This window comes from Cloeon dipterum, chromosome 2 (assembly GCF_949628265.1).
Source record: "Cloeon dipterum chromosome 2, ieCloDipt1.1, whole genome shotgun sequence".
NCBI lineage: Eukaryota > Metazoa > Arthropoda > Insecta > Ephemeroptera > Baetidae > Cloeon > Cloeon dipterum.
This window is the reverse complement of record NC_088787.1, coordinates 32,201,081-32,219,744: the sequence shown is the minus strand read 5'-3', so window position 1 is coordinate 32,219,744 and position 18,664 is coordinate 32,201,081. Positions and strand designations below refer to the sequence as shown.

General features: G+C 38.7%; 3 protein-coding genes and 1 long non-coding RNA gene across 5 annotated transcripts; 2 read left to right on the top strand and 2 right to left on the bottom strand.

The window, feature by feature from the left end:
• The first annotated feature begins 176 nt into the window (after positions 1 to 176).
• Positions 177 to 4,290, top strand: LOC135937819 (uncharacterized). Its single transcript, XR_010574558.1, has 3 exons — positions 177 to 1,442; positions 1,575 to 1,708; positions 1,775 to 4,290. It is a non-coding gene; the product is annotated as an uncharacterized LOC135937819 (long non-coding RNA).
• Positions 4,291 to 5,722: 1,432 nt separating this feature from the next.
• Set8 (SET domain containing 8) lies at positions 5,723 to 7,258 on the top strand. Its single transcript, XM_065481075.1, has 4 exons — positions 5,723 to 6,126; positions 6,189 to 6,386; positions 6,448 to 6,594; positions 6,649 to 7,258. The coding sequence occupies exons 1-4, from the start codon at positions 5,942 to 5,944 to the stop codon at positions 6,857 to 6,859; spliced, it is 741 nt and encodes a 246-aa protein (XP_065337147.1). The 5' UTR covers positions 5,723 to 5,941; the 3' UTR covers positions 6,860 to 7,258.
• LOC135937815 (protein spinster homolog 1) lies at positions 7,024 to 11,930 on the bottom strand. Its single transcript, XM_065481070.1, has 8 exons — positions 11,815 to 11,930; positions 8,902 to 9,294; positions 8,688 to 8,807; positions 8,583 to 8,637; positions 8,292 to 8,528; positions 7,489 to 7,901; positions 7,301 to 7,437; positions 7,024 to 7,243 (listed from the first exon to the last, which is right to left on the bottom strand). The coding sequence occupies exons 2-8, from the start codon at positions 9,267 to 9,269 to the stop codon at positions 7,110 to 7,112; spliced, it is 1,464 nt and encodes a 487-aa protein (XP_065337142.1). The 5' UTR covers positions 9,270 to 9,294; positions 11,815 to 11,930; the 3' UTR covers positions 7,024 to 7,109.
• A 4,629-nt stretch (positions 11,931 to 16,559) lies between these two features.
• Positions 16,560 to 17,921, bottom strand: LOC135937706 (uncharacterized). Of its 2 annotated transcripts, none has more exons than XM_065480890.1 (4): positions 17,608 to 17,921; positions 17,281 to 17,446; positions 17,059 to 17,221; positions 16,560 to 17,003 (listed from the first exon to the last, which is right to left on the bottom strand). In XM_065480890.1, exons 1-4 carry the CDS (start codon positions 17,767 to 17,769, stop codon positions 16,703 to 16,705), a joined length of 792 nt encoding a protein of 263 aa, XP_065336962.1. In that variant the 5' UTR covers positions 17,770 to 17,921; the 3' UTR covers positions 16,560 to 16,702. The 2 variants fall into 2 exon arrangements, with proteins under 2 accessions (XP_065336962.1, XP_065336963.1); XM_065480891.1 differs by having other exon boundaries at positions 17,656 to 17,921.
• Between the last annotated feature and the right edge of the window lie 743 nt (positions 17,922 to 18,664).

Below are 18,664 nucleotides of genomic sequence, written 5' to 3'. Positions count from 1 at the left end.
TGCTTATATCGAGCATTTTATTGCGTCCATCTCGATAAAAAAAAACTTTGTGGCACCCGAATCTAGGGTTTTAGTGGTCCTATTTACAATAAATACGCACCGTTTGACTCGTCTTGAAATGAATTAAGTAACTAAATTGGTTTGAAGAAGACAATTAATCATCAACGTCGTGCTTCCCAGCGAGCAGAGGGGTAACCGCGGTCACTTTTCGGTCACCTGACAAAAGTTGAACAAAATGTGGTTTTGCAATGTAGGCATGATCCTGATTCATGTTTCATTGGAATTTTTTTGAAATTTGGCTTGGATCATGCAAATTTTGAGTGCCCAGTGTCGGGCACCAAATGGGCACCTTTCGGTTACCCGGAGCGGGCAGGGGGTCACTTGCGGTCACTTAACAAAATTTAAAATAAGGGTGGTTTTGCATTTCAGGCATCATCCTGAATGATGTTTCATCGGATTTTTTTCGAAATTTGGCTCGGATAACCGAAATTGCCCGTGCCCAGTCTTGGGCACCCATCGGGCACCTTTCGGATACTCGGAGCGGGCAGGCGGTTAACTATGGTCACTTTGCGGTCACCTGAAAAAAATTAAACTAAAGGCGGTTTTGCATTTCAGGCATGACCTTGATCCTGGCTTGGTTGGATTTTTTTATATTTGGCTGGGATCACCTAAAATTGCCAGTGCCCAGTCGTGGGCAACCATCGGGCAGCTTTCGGGTAACTCGGATAGGATAACTGCATATGCGGTGTGACCGGTTCATGAACTGTTTTCGTAAAATTTTGGGCACAGAAAAAATATTATTATGGTTATTGTAGGACTGAATAATAAATTTTTATGCATTTTAATATGTTTGCTAAAAAGGGGCAACTTTTGGTTACCCAATGGTTAACCGATGCGCGGGCACCATTTTACTTTACTCGTTTTACCCTCAAATTTTGTCAGATTTTCGTCACCACAAGTTTTAACTTATTTTGGAAAATATTTTTGTAAAAGTAGTTAAAGTAAAGAAATAAATAAAAAAAATTTGATAGCCAAAATGGGTTACCCAATGGTTAACCAATGGGCAACCTGAGAACCACCGTAAATTCTTGAGTTCGTGTTTCGTTAAAATTATTTTTTAAAAATTTATTTGGTCAAAACACTAATTAGCATTTCAAACTCTTTAAATTATCTCGTTTTGAGCAATTATTTTAGCTCAGTATGATCGCGCGCGCGTTTCTTTGTTACACTCGTCGGCCGCGCGTGTGGCGCCACTGTCGGCAGTAGCACCAGCTGTGGCTGCCTCTGGCTCAGTGACTGAAAACAAGCATGATGGTTGAGACGCGCTGATTGCATCATCATTTTCAGCAGAGTATTTCGACGTGTTTTCGGTTGCGTTATGACAGATCGAACATATCAACGGATTCTTGGACCGATTGTGGGTGTTCCTGATGTCCCGAAAGGTAAGGGCATCATTGAATTTGCATTAGATTTGAGTAAGACGCGGTGTACAAAAATACGCGCGCGTAGACGTAGACACACTGGCATCAAAATATTCGTTTTAAATTGCTTTAAAATCATCCTTGTGTCATCAGGCTTGCACCGCGTCCCGCCCTGATTGATTATTTTGATGTCCTCTGGTTGGGAACTTGGGAATAGCTGCCTGAACGCGATGGCCATCCGGATGACAAGCCTGGACAAGTTAACAAAACGGCCGCAGTATCCGCAGGTATGCAGTTGAATTCCCGGCGATATTATTGAGTAGATAATTAATACTTTGTATTTTATTTTGCAGGGTTTGTCTGCTGTTTTGTTTGCATTTTCGGCTGACGTGAAATGGATGGGACTATATGGACCCCAAAGATGTAAAGCAACGGCCATGTTTGACAGGATAAGTAGTGCTGGACGCTGGACATGAGTAGGGATATTGAGTGCTTTTCTTTGTATGTTTTATGGCGTTTTTTGTGTGTTGAAATCTTTAAAATTAATGTTAACAAGGCTCTAATTTACTGCTCAAATGCGTAAATTCACTTAACAAATGTTCGCAACAACTGAATTTAATTCCAATAACTATTTTTTGATTTTGTGTTTGCGGCATATTTTTATTAGGTTTGCGTTCTCTAGATGAATATTTCTAGATTTCCCTGACAACTAATTGTAGACACAACTAATTTTTAAATTAATTTCTCTGATATTGATCTCATAAGTTTAAAAATATCAATTGCAAAAGCCTTAAATGTTTCAATTCAATAACAATAGATGGTGCCACTGGTATACTTCTGATTTTAATTCCCTCTCATTGTGTTTTTTTATTAAATACTGCTGCTGTGCCTTCTGGACTTATATAATTAATTTTAATGTGCTCAAAACCAAAATCAGTTACGCCAATCACCCTAGAAACATCAGCACATTGAAAACAAATGTAACTACACTTCGACCATGATTGGCTTAACTGTTTTTGGTTTCCAGCACATCAGATATAATTATTTAAAGGGTTGAATGTTGAATGCACAGCAGCAGGACCGTGTCCTCTATCTCAGTGAAATCTTATTAAAATCAAACAATGCCAATTAAAGGCAGCCAAGGGGGAATTCCCAACTGCAGGTTAACTCGTACAATTATTATAATCATCCAATATTATTTGTTCTGTTACTGCATCACCTCAAAAATTAATATGTTATGGTTTTAAACGTTTTAACTATTAAGTCTTATTAATTTGTAAGTGTGCAGTTCTCCGCAGTCTATTTTTTGGTGTTGAAAAATTGTTGTTTGCACTTGATAATTTATTTTTTTAATTGTAACTGCTTATTCTGTTATTGAAAGGTGGAATGTAACTTAACTGCATCAGGTATAACCTTCGAATTTTCACTGCCAAACCTAGTTTTCAATTGTGAACGACTTTAAATTCGCAGGTCAAAGGTCATGGTCACCTTTCTTTTTTGAAAATTCAATATTAAGGAATGATAGCCCTCTCAGATTTTTTGGGGTTAGCCCGTGAAAATCTGCACAAGCACACCAAGTTTTAGAAGTACCAAAAATGTTTGCTGTAATTTGAAAATGAAAGTTGAAATACGGCTCGATGCCGCTCGATCGAGCATGGCCTTCGGTCAGCGAGTTCGCCTATCATTCGGCGATGATGTTTTAATCCATTCCATTTGATTAGGCACAACAAGAGGACCAAGGATAGACACAGTTAGGTCATAATCAACCTTCTGGGTCTGAACCTAACAATACCCTGAGATGATAATTTGGAAAATGTCCAATTTCTTCAATCATGGTGTCTTTTTATAGGTTTTGGCCTCTGTACAGCTCAAAAATACAGCCTAAACCGCCGAATGACAATCCTGAAACCAATTCTTGAAATAATTGTGGAAGCCATTAATCCTGACGTGATGTTTAAAAGTGTTAAAATTTGAAATCGGCAGTTTTGACTTTATATTTGAGCTGCAGAGCGGTGATAACCTACGGAAAGACACCAAGTTTGATGAAATTTGATATTTTTAAAAAGAATTATCTCAGGGTCACGTCAGGTAAAGACCCTGAAGGTCGGTATCGACCTGAGTATGTCTATCCTGGGCCCTCTTGATGTGTCTAACAAAATGGAATGGGTAAAAATATTCTCGACGAATGATGGGCGAACTTGCCGACTAAAGGCCGTGCTCGATCGAGCCGGATTTTAATTTTCAAATTCAAATTACAGCAAAACTTCTGTTGCACCTTTGAAACTTGGTGAGCTTGTGTAGAATTTCAAGGGCTACAATTCAGCCCTGAACCCCAAAAAGATCTAAGGGTTGTATCATCCCTTAATTTTGAATTTTTGAGTAAAGGTTGCAAAAGGTGACCTTGACCTTTGCCCTGCGAATTTTTTGTAGGTTGATAAGTTCATGGTGGAAAACTAGGATAGAAAATGAAAATTTCAAGGTGATAACTTAACCCAGTAAAGAGTTACAGTCCACCCTTCATTCACATTTTGATTTTCGGGGATTTTTAAAAATAGGGATCTTCAAATTTGATGTAAAAAATGTATTATTTAATTGTACTTTAATTGTTGTATGAATATCATCCAATAAAAGTGCTGCCCATCTAGCTGCCCACTGAGGGTAACCCCAAGCGGGCACCCAATGGTTACCTTTTGGCTACCTCTTACCTAGGGCTGTCATTTTGCGCTACAAATTTATCTTTTTTAACGAACAGAGTCAATCGACCTGCCACCTGACAGCCCTAGATAAAAGGTAGCCAAAAGGTAACCATTGGCTGCCCACTGGTGGTAACCTCAGCCGGGCACCCGATGGTTAGCTTTTGGTCAACGAATATTCTCGGCCTCTCATTTATTACGCTCCCTGAATTCAGGTATACTTTTAACGTACATAAAAGGTGATTCTATGAAAGGTCATAATAAGGGTGCCCATTTGGTGCCCGAATTCTGGGCATGACCACTCGCGGGTGCCCGAAGGGTTGGACATGCGGTATAACCAATGGGTGCCCATCTGGGTGCCCACGGGGGGTAGCCGGGTGACCGAACGCGGGCACCCAATGGGCACCTTTTGGTTGACTTTTTTCTCGGTGGGTTAAGGTGTTAAAACGGACGAAAAATGCTAAATTTCACGTTATTGAGGGGGTTAAAAGGGGTTTGGGGGGTTGGTTGGTCTCATACCCCTTTAGTGCACTTGGGGACGTCGAGACGAGTCTAACGGTATGCAGTTTTTTAATACCGGATGATTAGAAGTTTAAATTTGGTCGATTATCTTTTTTACCGACCTCGAAAAACAGGGGTTTTCATATTTTTCAGTTTATATTAAAAACATTTGAAATTTTGACGATTCTAACTTATTTTTTTGTGCTCTACAAAATGGCTATAAAGAAAATAAAAATTTTCAACACGATCATTTTCAAATTTGAGTTTAAAATAAAAATATAAATTTTAATGACCTTGACCTTTGACCTATGACTTTGGGGTCAACATAAAAGTTGTTTGGCTTGTTGAGACGAGCAAATCAGTTTTTTAATTTTGGTTCTAGGACCACTCTGAGCAAATTTATGAAGTATCGAAAGATACCATATTTAGGAGGATACAAATTATAAAAAACTTCACTAGATAGCGTTCTAGTGCTCGGATTGGTTTGAAATTTTTGTCAAGCATGTATTGGAGGGGGAGAAAACAGAATGTGCATTAAAATGTGTTTGGTTCAAAATGTCAGATGCGCACTTTTCAAGATGCGCAATTTTCAAAATGCGCAATTTCGCCGGGCGAACCAAAAACTCATGCGCAATTTCTCCGCTACCACGACGAAATTAAAAATAAGAAAATACATTCCATTTTTTTATTTTTAGCCATTTTCGTTAAAAATAAAATTTAAAGTAAAATTTAAATTTAAAGTAAGTGAAAAATGAAAACACCATTAATATAATAATAAAAAATATCAAAATTTAAGTTGGCTACATTGTTAAAATGACGGTTTGAAAACAAAAGAACAAAAAATCATTTTATGCAAAAATTGATACCGATTTTCTGTTGCATGTTAAAGTTACAAGCCGGTTACAGTTTTTTTTCTAGCAATCATGTTAAGATAAATGTTTTTATTTTTAGAATTATATTTTAAGTTTTTGCATTAGTAGTTATAATATATTACGAACTAAGTAAACTAGAAAATTATGTTTTGATTGAACATACATAGATTTACTTGAAATCACAGATTCCAAACAACTGGAAACCGGTTATATGTATGTAAGTTATCCTGTTACTTGAAGTCTGAAAGTTTAGATTTACAGAGGGCACCAGCGTCGGTTAAATAGACCAACGACTGGTGTAAGGACAGCGACAGCATCAAGTAGTACTAGTGGAGTAACCAACACAATCCGAGTAAAATGAGCCCCTTGTTTTGATCGAAATTTTTGTCCACGGTGAAAGTAATCACATTGAGACTGACGCTGAAAATTGACCGGAGGATCGGACTGAGCAGCTATGGTGAGAAGCAAGCGTGAACCGGCGCGTGGACGTCCGAAAAAGGACGTCAAATCCGAGACGCCCATCACGAAGTACCTGGTGACTCTAGCTTCACCGGGGGCAGCTTCGGAGGTGGAGCGGAGTGCATCACCAGAACAAACCTCACCGCCTCACAAAATTACGCTGCTTGATAATAGGCCAACGTATAACATATAATTTTCACAGTTATGCATGGTTATGATTGATGAATCTGACTAATTTGCAGGGAACAAGTAGTGCTGAAGGATTGTTCTCAACGATCTATCACCGATTTTTTCCCTGTTCGTCGCTCCTCTCGCAGGCCTAAGAAGACAATTGAACTTGAAAGACAGCAAAGCCTCGAAGAATCTGTACTTTCTCTCACAGAGGATCACCTCACTGTGTGTAATTTTGAAGGAAAGGGACGAGGAGTTGTCAGCACAAGGCAAGAAGGCTTCATCTTTTCAGTTGTCCAAGTATTTTAATTTGAAAATTTGGCTCCTCAGACCTCTTGACAAGGGTGAATTGGTTGTGGAGTATGCGGGAGACCTTATCGACATGAAAGAGGCAAAGCGCCGAGAGCTTGTTTATGCTGCTGATCAAAACACAGGCTGCTACATGTACTACTTCTGCCACGGCGCCACGCAATATTGGTATGTCTCAAGAGTGACCAGCATTTTTGCTTCATCTAATAGTGTTATCACTAGCGTGGACGCGACAGCCGAGAGCGGCAGAATGGGCCGACTGGTGAACCACAGTAGACAGGGAAATCTGCTGACAAGAACCGTCTCAGTAAAGCGACGGCCTCGACTGCTGCTTGTTGCAAAGCAGCGGATCGAACCTGGCGAAGAGCTACTTTATGACTACGGCGATCGCTCTCGAGAGTCCCTGAAAAACCACCCTTGGCTTGCCTCATGACTCAGCTCTGAGCTCTCATTGATCTGACCCAAAGTCCTCTTTGACTGTACATACACTCGCTCTTAACTATCTCGTTTGCCCTGAGTTGATGTAGACTATAGATATTGAAATGTAAGTCACCATTTTGTTTTAAGAGACTGAACTAAAATGAAACAGGCGAGATGTTTCTTTTAAAATACATTTGATGATCATAAAATAATTAAATGCTATTAATTTATTTTGTACAAAAAGTGAGTGGTCACGAGGTACATCACAGGCGGCTGCTCTCTGCTTCAAAAGCTGTATTGTCAACGCCCTTGGGTCTCATGGGAGGGGCTTCGAGTGCGGGCTTGGCAACTAGCTGCTGCTCCATCAGGAACATTGTGAAGAAGAACAGGATTGAGCCTGAAATGTTTAAAGGTATTTAGACTCGTATTTCTTTGTTGAAAAGAGGATGCTTACTGAGGAAGTAGGCCCCCACGTAAAAGACCCAAAGGGACTCTCTGTAGCCAATGGCCTTCGAGAGGGGCTCCACCAACACTGGCAGATTTCCTCCAATGTTGTTCATGAAAAAGAGGAACACTCCAAGAGTGGTTGACCTAAGGAAATAATTTATTAATCAAGGTTATTGAGGAAAATGATCTTCGTACCTGACAGCCAAAGGCACAATTTCGACAAGAATGGCAAACAGAATGCCAAACCACATCTCCGCAAAGATGTAGGAGCAGGCGAGACTGATCATGGCACCAGTGGGCTCAAAGTAGACACTGCCGAAAGCCAGTGGGCTGGCAATGAGTTGGCTGAGGGCGAGTACAGCCAGTCTGGATTTGACTCCCATTGTGGCCACAATTTTGTCCGAAAGAACGCCGCCCGCGACAACGCCAATTGAGCCGATGCAAATGGTGACTGCGAACAACCACCATCCAAGGTCGACCTCGGGGAAGTACGTTTGGTAGTAAAGATCGCAGTTGTAAGCGAAGCACAAGCCGCCCATGTGTCTGATTGAGGCTGCCAGACAAAGGAGGACCATTCGGGGTTGACTGACCACTTGCCACAAAGTAATCTGCGAAATCCAATTTAATTTTGAGTTAAGCAAATGGTTGGAGGCATTATCAAGGTTCGCAGAATATTTTCTATAATTTCTGTGATTTTTGTTAGTCAAAATAACAGAATTTACACATTTTAGAATCAAATTTAGTCTTAGATAAAATGCTTCAAAAATAGGATAGCTTCTGGTCATTCTGAAGCCTGGATTTTTTGTTAACAGAACTGAGGGGCCGAAACAACTGCTGCTTATTCTAGATCACCCCCAAATTAGTTTTTGAAATATCTCATTTGGTCTCCTAACCTAGATTAGAGTGACAATGATGCATTATTGATAAAACAAAATATCTCTAGACATTCAAGTTTACTATAAAATTTTTCCTTTGCATAAAATTTAAATTTTGCCAACCTTTTCTCCATTAGCATTATTTCGTTCTTCTCCAATCGCCTGGCGCTGAGGGTCGCGGAGGGTGGTGTAGGTCAGGAGAGCGAGTACGAGTCCAACTACTCCACCTGCATAGTAACTGAGTCTCCATCCCAGTCCCCAGATATTTGCTGCGGTGACGTAACGGCCTACTGGGAAAGCAATGCCGTATCCTCCGTAAATACCCCAGTTGAAAATTGACATAACTAGCGCTCGATATTCCTAATAAAAAATTATTAATTTCGCTTGATTAATAAAAATATTTGTTACACAAACCTCCGCAAACAGATCAGAAAGGATTCCGGCAGCCATAGGATTGCAGCCAGCTTCGCTATAGAGGGAAAATGTTTTAACTGTAATAATTTGTACATTTATATTTACCCAAAAGCAAGGACCATTCTAAGCAACGTGAGCTCCCAATAGTGATTAACTGCCCCCATGAGAATAGTAGCCACGCTAAAAATCAGGGTGCAAGCTCCCAACATGGTCACGCGGTTGTACCTGAAATAATTTTTCAATTAGCAAAATTATCAAAACCTCAACGCAATTATTCGCATTTCATTAATACTTTTTTTGTAATGAAATTTGATTTTACCTGTCGGCGGCCACTCCAAGCAAAATTCCGGCCACTGTGAAAACAGCAATATACGAAGGGCCGGCGAGAATTTGGTACTCGAGTCCGAGACCGTTGTAGTCCCATTCGCAGTAGAAGGTGCCATTCATGTGCAGCTTGGCGCATTCGGTTTGATTAAAAACGCTCCCGCAGGCGACGGGCGACTCTGCGTGTCCGATTCCTGACGAGACATTCAGTTGGCACGCTTTGTCTCCGTAGTGCAGGTCTCTGGCTGTGGCTCTTGAGGTCACACCGATCAGGTAGTGGCCCAACTCGCCGACGATGTAGCCCGCGGTGACGATCAGCAGCACCCACGGCTTGTACAGCTTCCGGCTAAGGCCCGACAGCATCTTTTCGGATCTGGATTTTCCTCACCTGAAAAATACGCGGAATTTCGATTAGTGTGTATTTATAGATGTAGTGATGCAAAAAGTGGTATGGACTGCCTTCAAGGGCACCGACGGCCAACTGGAGCGTGCAAGGTCAGGGGATGCACGCGAGCTCTCGAGTCTCTCTCGTTTTACACTCGACCGGCAGGTTGAGAGCCGCCTCTCTCTGTCTCGCTATAAGCCTTTTTGTTAATTGCTTTTTTACGTTCTTTATTCTAACGAACAACTTGTCCCCAGCGTCGCAAGCAACTTAATTCGAGTGAGTTGCATAATACGAACTGGATTTATTTCGTTCTAAGTCTCATTGTATTTGATCATATTGGATTTCCCATCAACTTAATATTATATAACACTGAAGATGCGTATCCAGCCGATTCCTGCATCTGATGCGGGATTTTTTAACATTATTTTTTTCCATAGACGTATATGTGAGTAGCCGAGAAACTGCGCTTCACACCTCACTTTTTTGCTTCTCAGACTGATGCATTATTGCGAAATTTCTTTGGAAATTTAGAAACGGTGAATAAACGTGTCGTCATTTCTCTTGACTGGTATATTTAGGGCTGACTCTCTTTTCAAGTTAAGTGTCTAAAAACCAGTTCAGCTAACTCAAGATTTTTTTCTGTAAGGAAATAGTCAGACTTTTAGTTTCCCTTTTTTACTGATTTAAAGTATTTAAGTGAAAAAATGGACGTGTGAATCAGGGGGACAGAATCACATGTTTAACGTTTGAATTCGAGTTGCAATTTTGGTGAAAGGAATTCCCAAGGAACAAAAACCCAAGCGCTTCCGACGCTGGGCGCGGTGCAATCAATATATTTTTTGCTGTAAAAGTAAATTGCGGGATGCGAAATGAAAATCGCAGCAGGTGTATTATTTCTGGTCTTTGCGTCCTTGAAAAGAGACGGGCAAAAACAGAGGATAATAAAATAATGAGCAAAACGAAACAATATATGCGTGATCTCCGATGTCTCTCCCTGACGAACAGGCAGTAATTTTCGAGAGAGGAATGAAGATTGCCGAGTCTGGAGAACTACGCGCGTTTGTATTAAACAACTTAGGTAACTTAAATACAAAAAGTAAATAGAAAGGTGTTTTTGGCATCAATGTAGTGTTGTTAAATTGGTCAAATATAATGAAAACTTCTTGCCAATCTCTTTAGATAAATTTTAGCATAGAGAAATTGAGAGATTACGTAACTTTGAAATTATGTCTTTAGATCTGTCTGCTATTTAAAAGACGACTTATTACGTCACCAGAGAAAACGATGTCTGTTGACACTGGGCCTTTTGGGGGAAATCAGCCTGAAAATATAATGTAAAATATGATGCTGGTGGTTGTGCAAGACGAGTTCAGAAAGGGTCGGATGAAATTATATTAAGCTTTTCTTTTCTACGAGATCATTATTCATAAGACCGGTTTTCACGCCGCGCGGCTCTTCAATTGAAAAATCCCCGTCTCTTTTATCCTACACAGGGATTCCCTGTGCTGAATCAGTGCAAATGCAGCCGGGAATTTTCAAGAAAACCTGTCTTGGCACCGATACCCATGGGGAAATTGGACACTTTGAACTATATTTTCCGGCCCAACTTTGCGGACTGTGCGCAAACAAAATAATTGCTACGCGCGCCGAGAGACTTACAAGTTCGAAAACAATTTTAACTTCCAGTCATGCAGATCCGCCTTGACATTCTATTGAGCTGCTCGCGCATACATATTAAATACCATCATGGCTTTTGATCCAGTATATACACAAACACTCTGCCGATGAAAACATCCTTTTCAAGAGGCAGCAAAAAGCTAATTGGCCATCATTTCTTTTAAGAGCTCAATTTACCAGGAAACCCCACTTATTGGGAAAACCACGAGCCTCAGGGAAAAATACAGGGCAAAACATTCCTATTAAAATTGTTAAAACGAACATATTTTGAGATAAATTTTATATTCATAGAATTATGTTATTTATTACTATTTAGCTATGTTAGTTATAGAAAACGAGCTAAATTTTAAAACTGAATATTATTGTTGAATTTCTGCTAACAAAAATAAACTAGGACTGTTTGTAAAATATTATGACTTATTCTTGGAGAAATAAAAACGAATTTAATTGAAGTGTTAAATTTTAGTCATAAAAATCTGTCATAATTCAAAAGCGAGCAAATTTAAAGCAAAAAAGAGTCTAAAAAATGTGTCGTTATTCTGCTCTAAATGCCGCCGCGAAATTTAGTCACGCTCGATTCGTCAGGGTGAATAAGCCGATTTGTTGGTAAATGCATTTTGTTACCGGCCACGGTCAGGGTCCGCGGCCCTGACAGTGATACAATTGCTAGGCAGAAAACTGCAGATCATTCAACTCGCCACTCTCGCACAGCATCCCAGAGTGTACACACACACAACCAAAAAAGCCTTGAACTTGTACTTGCCAATTTGCCAAGTCAGTTTGTTTTGAAATATTTGTTCCACACCGGCCCCCCAACGGACACTATATAGTGAATTTCGGTCTTACCTGCACAAGATCACTGCGTGCCTTCCCTCTTGCTGCGTCTGCGAGACTGCCGCGAGAAAACCATCGCGTCTTGTTCCTAGTGTCCAGCCAGGTCGTCCCCACCCCCAACACCGCTCCCCCGCCTAGTGCCCAGCTCGACTTCTTGGGCACCCATGCTGCTTCGGACCTCGAGGACAAATAATAATAATGCTGGCTGGTGTTAAAATGCTTGTACATTTTCACGCTCTCTGTTCTCTACGCGCGCCGACACGTTCAGTCCATTAAGTAATTGCGTTATTATCGCACAACCTCTTTTCTAGTCAAAGTACAAATGTGAGCATTCTATTTACACACTTCATTACGAGACCTGAATGAAAAATGTTCGAATAAGCAAGCCAATTTCTGCAATTGAGTCAAGGTCTGAATTGAAAAAAATTATTATAATATTTTCCACCAAGATTAAAGTGAACATGGCATTTTTCTATTTTTATAAGTGTTTAATAACAAAATGGATAATGTTTTGAGCGAAGTATTGCTACTATGGATATATGTTAGTAGAAAAATGCAAAATTTAATTGTACTTTCAAAAAGGTTTGAAAATAAATTTATTTACGGTACAAATACCAATTGGACTCTCTCTAACATATTATTAACGATTTAACAAATCATTTTCTTAAATATTTAACATTTGTGATGAAATAACTTAAAAATCGAAAGCCGTGAAATTCATACACACGATTTTGCCGCGATTCTGTTTTCCCCGCCGCCAGCCGACCGATCGACTACCGGTTTTCACGGGCACTGCAGAAAAATTTAGCTCTTACAGTATTTCAATATGACTGTTCGCATTTTGTGTTTCATAATAACTTTTTAATAATTATCACATTGTTTTGGTAGCACTCTCCCCTGTAAGCTATCTCTCAAAATTATTTAATTTCAATATCTTATTATGATTAAATTTGACATTTGCTTACTGTGGCAATATATTTTCCAATTATCAACAACACGTTTTTCTTTTGCATATTGGCGATTAAATTGCGCTCTATGTAAATGTGCATCACGTTTAATTTTCTGCTTAAAATCAGATTACAGTGTTGGATGAGTGAATGATTTCATACATTGATTATTTAACAAAATATATTTTTAAGAAAACCAAAACGGTTGTCACTGATTACAGTCACTTTTTACAATCAATAAAGTTAACTCGTGTTAAGATCCAAAATTATTTATCATTGTTACCGTTAAAATTGAAAACAATGCAATAATACATATACCACAGGGTAAAAATTCCAATTTATTTTGAATGGAGAATAACGCCGTTTAAATAAACTGATTTGGCGCTAAAATTGAACTTGTAAAGATGCGTAAAAATCATAATTTATCTCATATTCGGCACAACGTGTCCATAGAGAAGAACGTAACTGACAGAAATCAGTTGTGAACAAGTGTGTCAGTTAACAAAATAGACGTGAAAATTTCACAAACCACCTTATCTTTCCTTTTCAATTAAGCCTCTCATGTCAGATATAGAGAATTTATGGAATTCCTTGACTTTTTAAACACAAAAGGAAGACAATTTTAATTACATCATGCTTTAGACATTATAATTTTTTTATTTGTCACGTGTGTTGTGCTAATCTTCAACACCTGACTCGTCGCACGCATCGTCAACAAACATTTTCCCATGAAAAATGTCAATTTTTGCTATTAAGAGAAATGTAACTTATACTAATTCGCTAGTAGGTTGTCTTTTTTAATAGTTATTGTTTCCTCTTTCACACGTTTAACTCAAATCATGCTTTCGTGCTGGTAAAATTTACTTCCTTAAAAATAATTGGACAATCAGATAAGGATCGGTTTGCATATTAAATATGCCCACTCTCGAGAGCTCTGGCCTTGATGCTTCCTGAGAAAGGCGGCGACCCTTCGTTAACAGTCACCTTTCACCTTCCTTCCGATTGCGGCACCTACACTCTACCCATTCACAATACACATGCTGCAAACTCAAGCATCTCGCCGGACTCATTTATTGAAGGTTGAACACAACGCTGTTTCCGAATTCGCTGAACGCAATGACTCGCCATCACTTCCGGCAGCGAGATATTTAATCGACTCGCAACTTTTATTTGTTTTCCTGCTGTCATTCTCGATTATGGGCTGGACGCCAATCGAAAAAATGACTTTATTTTGGCTCCTGTTTGTCTTGTTGTATAAAAGCCATATATATTCTTGCTGTCTTAAACATTTATTTTTTTTGCGACCGTGTCTGTGGAATTTTCCTATTAAGCACTCCTTAAAAATTGAAAACATTTCCCGGAACCAGGCTGATACGTAATTTTTAACTACGATAGGGCGGTTGACCTTGTTCATGAAAGAAAGGAACAAATCTGAAAATTTATTGAGTCGACCGCCAGTATATTTTAAGAAACTCCGAATGAAGTGACAGCCTAATTTTATGAGAAGGTCAGCCCGCATTTTGTTCTAACGCACAAATAGATTTCTGGGATAAAGATATACAAAATGAGCAAAGGTTAAAGACGTGTAGGGGATCAGGGAATAACAGGGATAGCAAATTAACCAAACAAAGCTGTTAATCAAACTTGCCTCTGCATGAAGAAAATTGAAAAAAAAAATCGAAATCGTTTAACCCATTTTTTTAGACGAATAATGAATATAACTAATTTCAATGCCATTTTAATTTACGCTATTCATCATTACATGATTTTGATAGTTTATGCGAAAACAAAATTAATACCCAATTACCAGCAACTTCTTAAAATTACGAAAGTTACTTAGCGTAGCATACGTGTCATCATTTTATCAGAAGAAATTAAATCTACCTTCATTGGCATCTATCAACACCAAGACATCATTTAAAATATTTTTTAATCTTTTATTGAAAGCAGTCAAGCCATGTGAAAAAATCTATTTTGCTTCTCATGTCTACTTCAGCTAATAAGCACTCGCCTGCAGCTGTATAATTTAAGACAATTAGCTAATGGCTGTCATTTAAGCACGCATCACGCACGGGCTTAATCTCTAATGTCTTCCTAAACGTGCAAATTGTAGATTAAAAACGTGTTGGCCGTAAATCACAAATTTGCGTTAATGGGCATATCGAGTAACACGGTTAATGTAAACAAATTTCGTAAGGCGCGCTTGACACTGCAGTAAAAATAAACGCGCGTGGTACTTGATCTTGAATAATGAGCGCCATTAGGAAGGCCAGCTCCTTTCCTGATTTCTTTCGTTCGCTACCGCACAATTCCCCTGAGAGCGCTTTAGACTGATTTTTATTAGTTCCTCTTAGCTTTGAAGGCGAATTAAAAATAGACTAGTTTTGTCACCAAAATGTGCGTGATACAAATGAAAGCGAAAGTTGGGAATAAAAGCGGCGCAAGGTCTCTTTCGTATACCCGCTCTTGTGTTCACTCGATTTTTCAACCTGAATATCTGTGCACGCTGTTGTATAAAAATTGTCAACATCCGGTCTTAGCTAATTTGTTTAATTCTTCTTGGGTGATAAATTCTTGAAGCCCTTGAATGGCTAAAGAAAAAATGAATAGTACAATCCTTAGAGATTACGAAGGGCAACTTCATTTTAGTTGCAAAGGCAATTCTAAAATTGTTATTTGTTAGTAGCTAGCTGGCTGACACTATTAAAATCACGTCAAGAAGAGTTTAAGCTAAATATTTTCTCTATATTAAGTTTTGAACATCATATACCAAAATTTTGGCATTTTTTATGCTAAACTCGCTGAATGAAATTACAATTTATAACTCTTTTTTTAATTTATGATTAACGCTTAAACTCTGGTCATAAAGAAAAATAAATATTGCAAAGCCAGAAAGATCTTTTCAAATTAATTCCTTTTGCTTGCGGGCTATCAAAATTATTTTGGCCTGAATTTACTTACTCATTTTATGAGGATTCTTCAAACAATCTAGTTTTGATTATGTTATAGCAAATTTATTGTATGCAATAATATTTCCCTTGATTAAAATGAAGCAATATCATTTATCATGTGTCGCCTAGACTCCAAGTATATAATATCTTGTTTCGAAATTAAAGAATGTTATTTGAAATTTACCTGAATTCTAGCCAATGTCAACAACTTTTAGCTCAACTCCATATGGCTTTCAGAGGAAATATCTCGATATAACTGTCAAAATAGCATCCCACCAGAGCACAAATCAGGTGGGAAAAGATTCATTATGTGCGAGTGTGTGTTTTGTTGCATAATGCGCGTCTGCATGAAGTTGTGTATCAAAGGAGCGCGGCAATTACACTCGATTGCCGCCGAGCGTTGCACAGGTCAGTGAACATGCCGAGAAATAGAAATGCATCTCGCCACGCCTGAACCTTCCAACATTTATCCGCCGCTTTTATAATTCTCATTTATTGAACGAATCGCGACCCTGCATTCTGCTTCTCTCGCCGCCGCTCTCCGCGCGCGCCGCGATCAAGATCAGCCATGCGGCGCGTTTTAATTTTATTCGTCGATTGAAAATTTCCCTTTCAATGCCACTTTGAATTACGCCGCTCTCAAACAATGCTGAGTGGAGTGGTCAATAATTAGCTCTATTGTAGTGTTTAACGCTAATTTCATACATACTTGTTGAGCAGGTCTAAATGGAGTTGCAAGCGCAGCAATTCAGCTGTTATTTAATATATTGCAATTTGATGGATTACTCATGTGTAAAATAATCGCAAACGGCTGCTACAATTTATTATTGCACATATTGACACATTAAAATAGTTCAAACAAAATTACCGTTCATCTTTTGTTTAAAAATATTAAAATAATTTCGCGCGAAGCAGACAAGCTTTTCTAATTGTTATTTTTAACAATTTTAATGACCACTTTTCCTTCCCAAATAGCCATTTTTAAATATTCTTCGCACATTTTCACTTAATTATTCGCGCCATCAGTTGTATTTTCTTCTGGTCAGGGTGCATGTTAGGAAGGAGGGGCTTGCCGTTCTCTTCTGTCAGGTCAGCGTAAAATCGTTCAGCAAGCAACTCAAAGCCTCCTTTAGCAGCTACTTTTTGCGACTGTGCGGCCGAAAACACAGTTTTGGTCAGCGGAATTCCCATTTCTTTGCACAAATTGTTCCTCGCGGTGACTAACATTTGACCAATGCCTTTTCCACGCCACTCTGGTGACACGCACATCCCACCCCCGTCAATGCATAAATCGACCTGGTATCTATAAATGCGTCATTGTTTTTGGAAAAGCCGAAGGGTAAAAATATGTATATTACTTTTCATAGACGTCCACCATGCCTCTCATTAAGACGAAAGTGCCAACGCATCTTTTCGCTTTGTCGCTTTTAAATATCTCATTAATGGGCAATGGACGGTCCCCTCTCATTGAAACAAACAACAAGTTCACTCCAACTATTTTTGGAGGACGCTCGTCGTCCACTGAAACAAAATTTTAGTCATCCATAGTCAAGCAATGCTGAAAGTCTTTTTAATTTTACCTTCATCCAAGTTAGCACCAAAAGTGCCTTCTTGAACAGCGACAATTGAAACTCTTCTTGGGAGCATCACCTGAGACCACAGCTTCCGCATATCAGCCACCGAGAGCGGGTCAAGGGCAGTATTCAATGATTGATTAATAGGTTCGTCTCTCAAGAAGTGTGTTTGCTATGGTTGTTCAAGAGAAAAACCCGTTTTATTTTGTACATTGCAAATATGTGTGAAAATTTTAACCATTTGATTTTCATATCCTGAATCCTGAGTATTTTCTTTTAAACGGGAGTCAATTTATTAGTTGTTTAGGAGACAAAATTAAAGTTAGCAATTACCATAAAATCCATAACAAAAGGATCAAAATCAGGTGTAACGTCTCTCACCACCGTGCCATTACATTTGAACCAAATTTTCGGCTGAGAGAGATGCTGAGGCCTTTTCCATTTGGTCTGCACCAAGTTTTCGAACGAATGACAGTTTCTTAGATTATCTGACATAATATTTTACAAGTGGGTGGACGCTGGCGACGAAACTTTATAAATGAGGACGGAAAAATTTACTACGTTCTCTCTGGCTTTATCTTATCACTTTAAAAGAGTATCTTATCAAAGATTTCTTTTAGCGTGACGTCACTTAATAACATTTTGGGTGTTGAGACAGTCAGTTATTATTGCAAGGCTTTTTGTTATAAACTCTCTGGCTTTAAAATCGCTAATATTTTATATCATAATACTATTTTTCCCGAATTTAAAAAAGCAGCAGAGATATATTATACCGATTCATTTTCTTTTTTGTGCCTTTTTGTTAACTAGAGCAGTATGAACAGCTACAGATGTAATAAAATCAATTATTTATTAAACGAAACAAGCGTATACTACAAAGCTACATGTATTTTGCACTTTAATTTTGGAAATCCGCTCACATAGAGTTAGTTATGCGACTTGTCCACCTTGGACGTTGGAGTTCGATCGTCAGTAATGATTGCAATAGAGAAACAATAATATTTGCTTTGTGTGCTGTGCTGTAGACTCAATATATAATGGTGTGTCTGTAGTGTTTTAGCGCTTATACTGCTTCATTGCATCTAAAATTGTGCTGCCTCGTGTAGCAGAATAAGCACCAGCCGTTAATTCTCCGGAATTGGCTGGACTTCTGTAGCTTTCAAAATAAATATCATAAATATATTTCTTTAAAAAAGTTTGAAAACATGTTAAATATATTTCAAATACTTATATAATTATGGTTATTATTATGACATTCAGTTCGTTTAAGAGGACTGTGTACGTCTGTACGTGTTGGTCACAACGTATAAATTTATCCAACTCTCGGCGGGTTGTTCTTTATATGTGTGTGTTTATTCGGTTTATCCCTAACCCTGCGTTATTTTTTGAG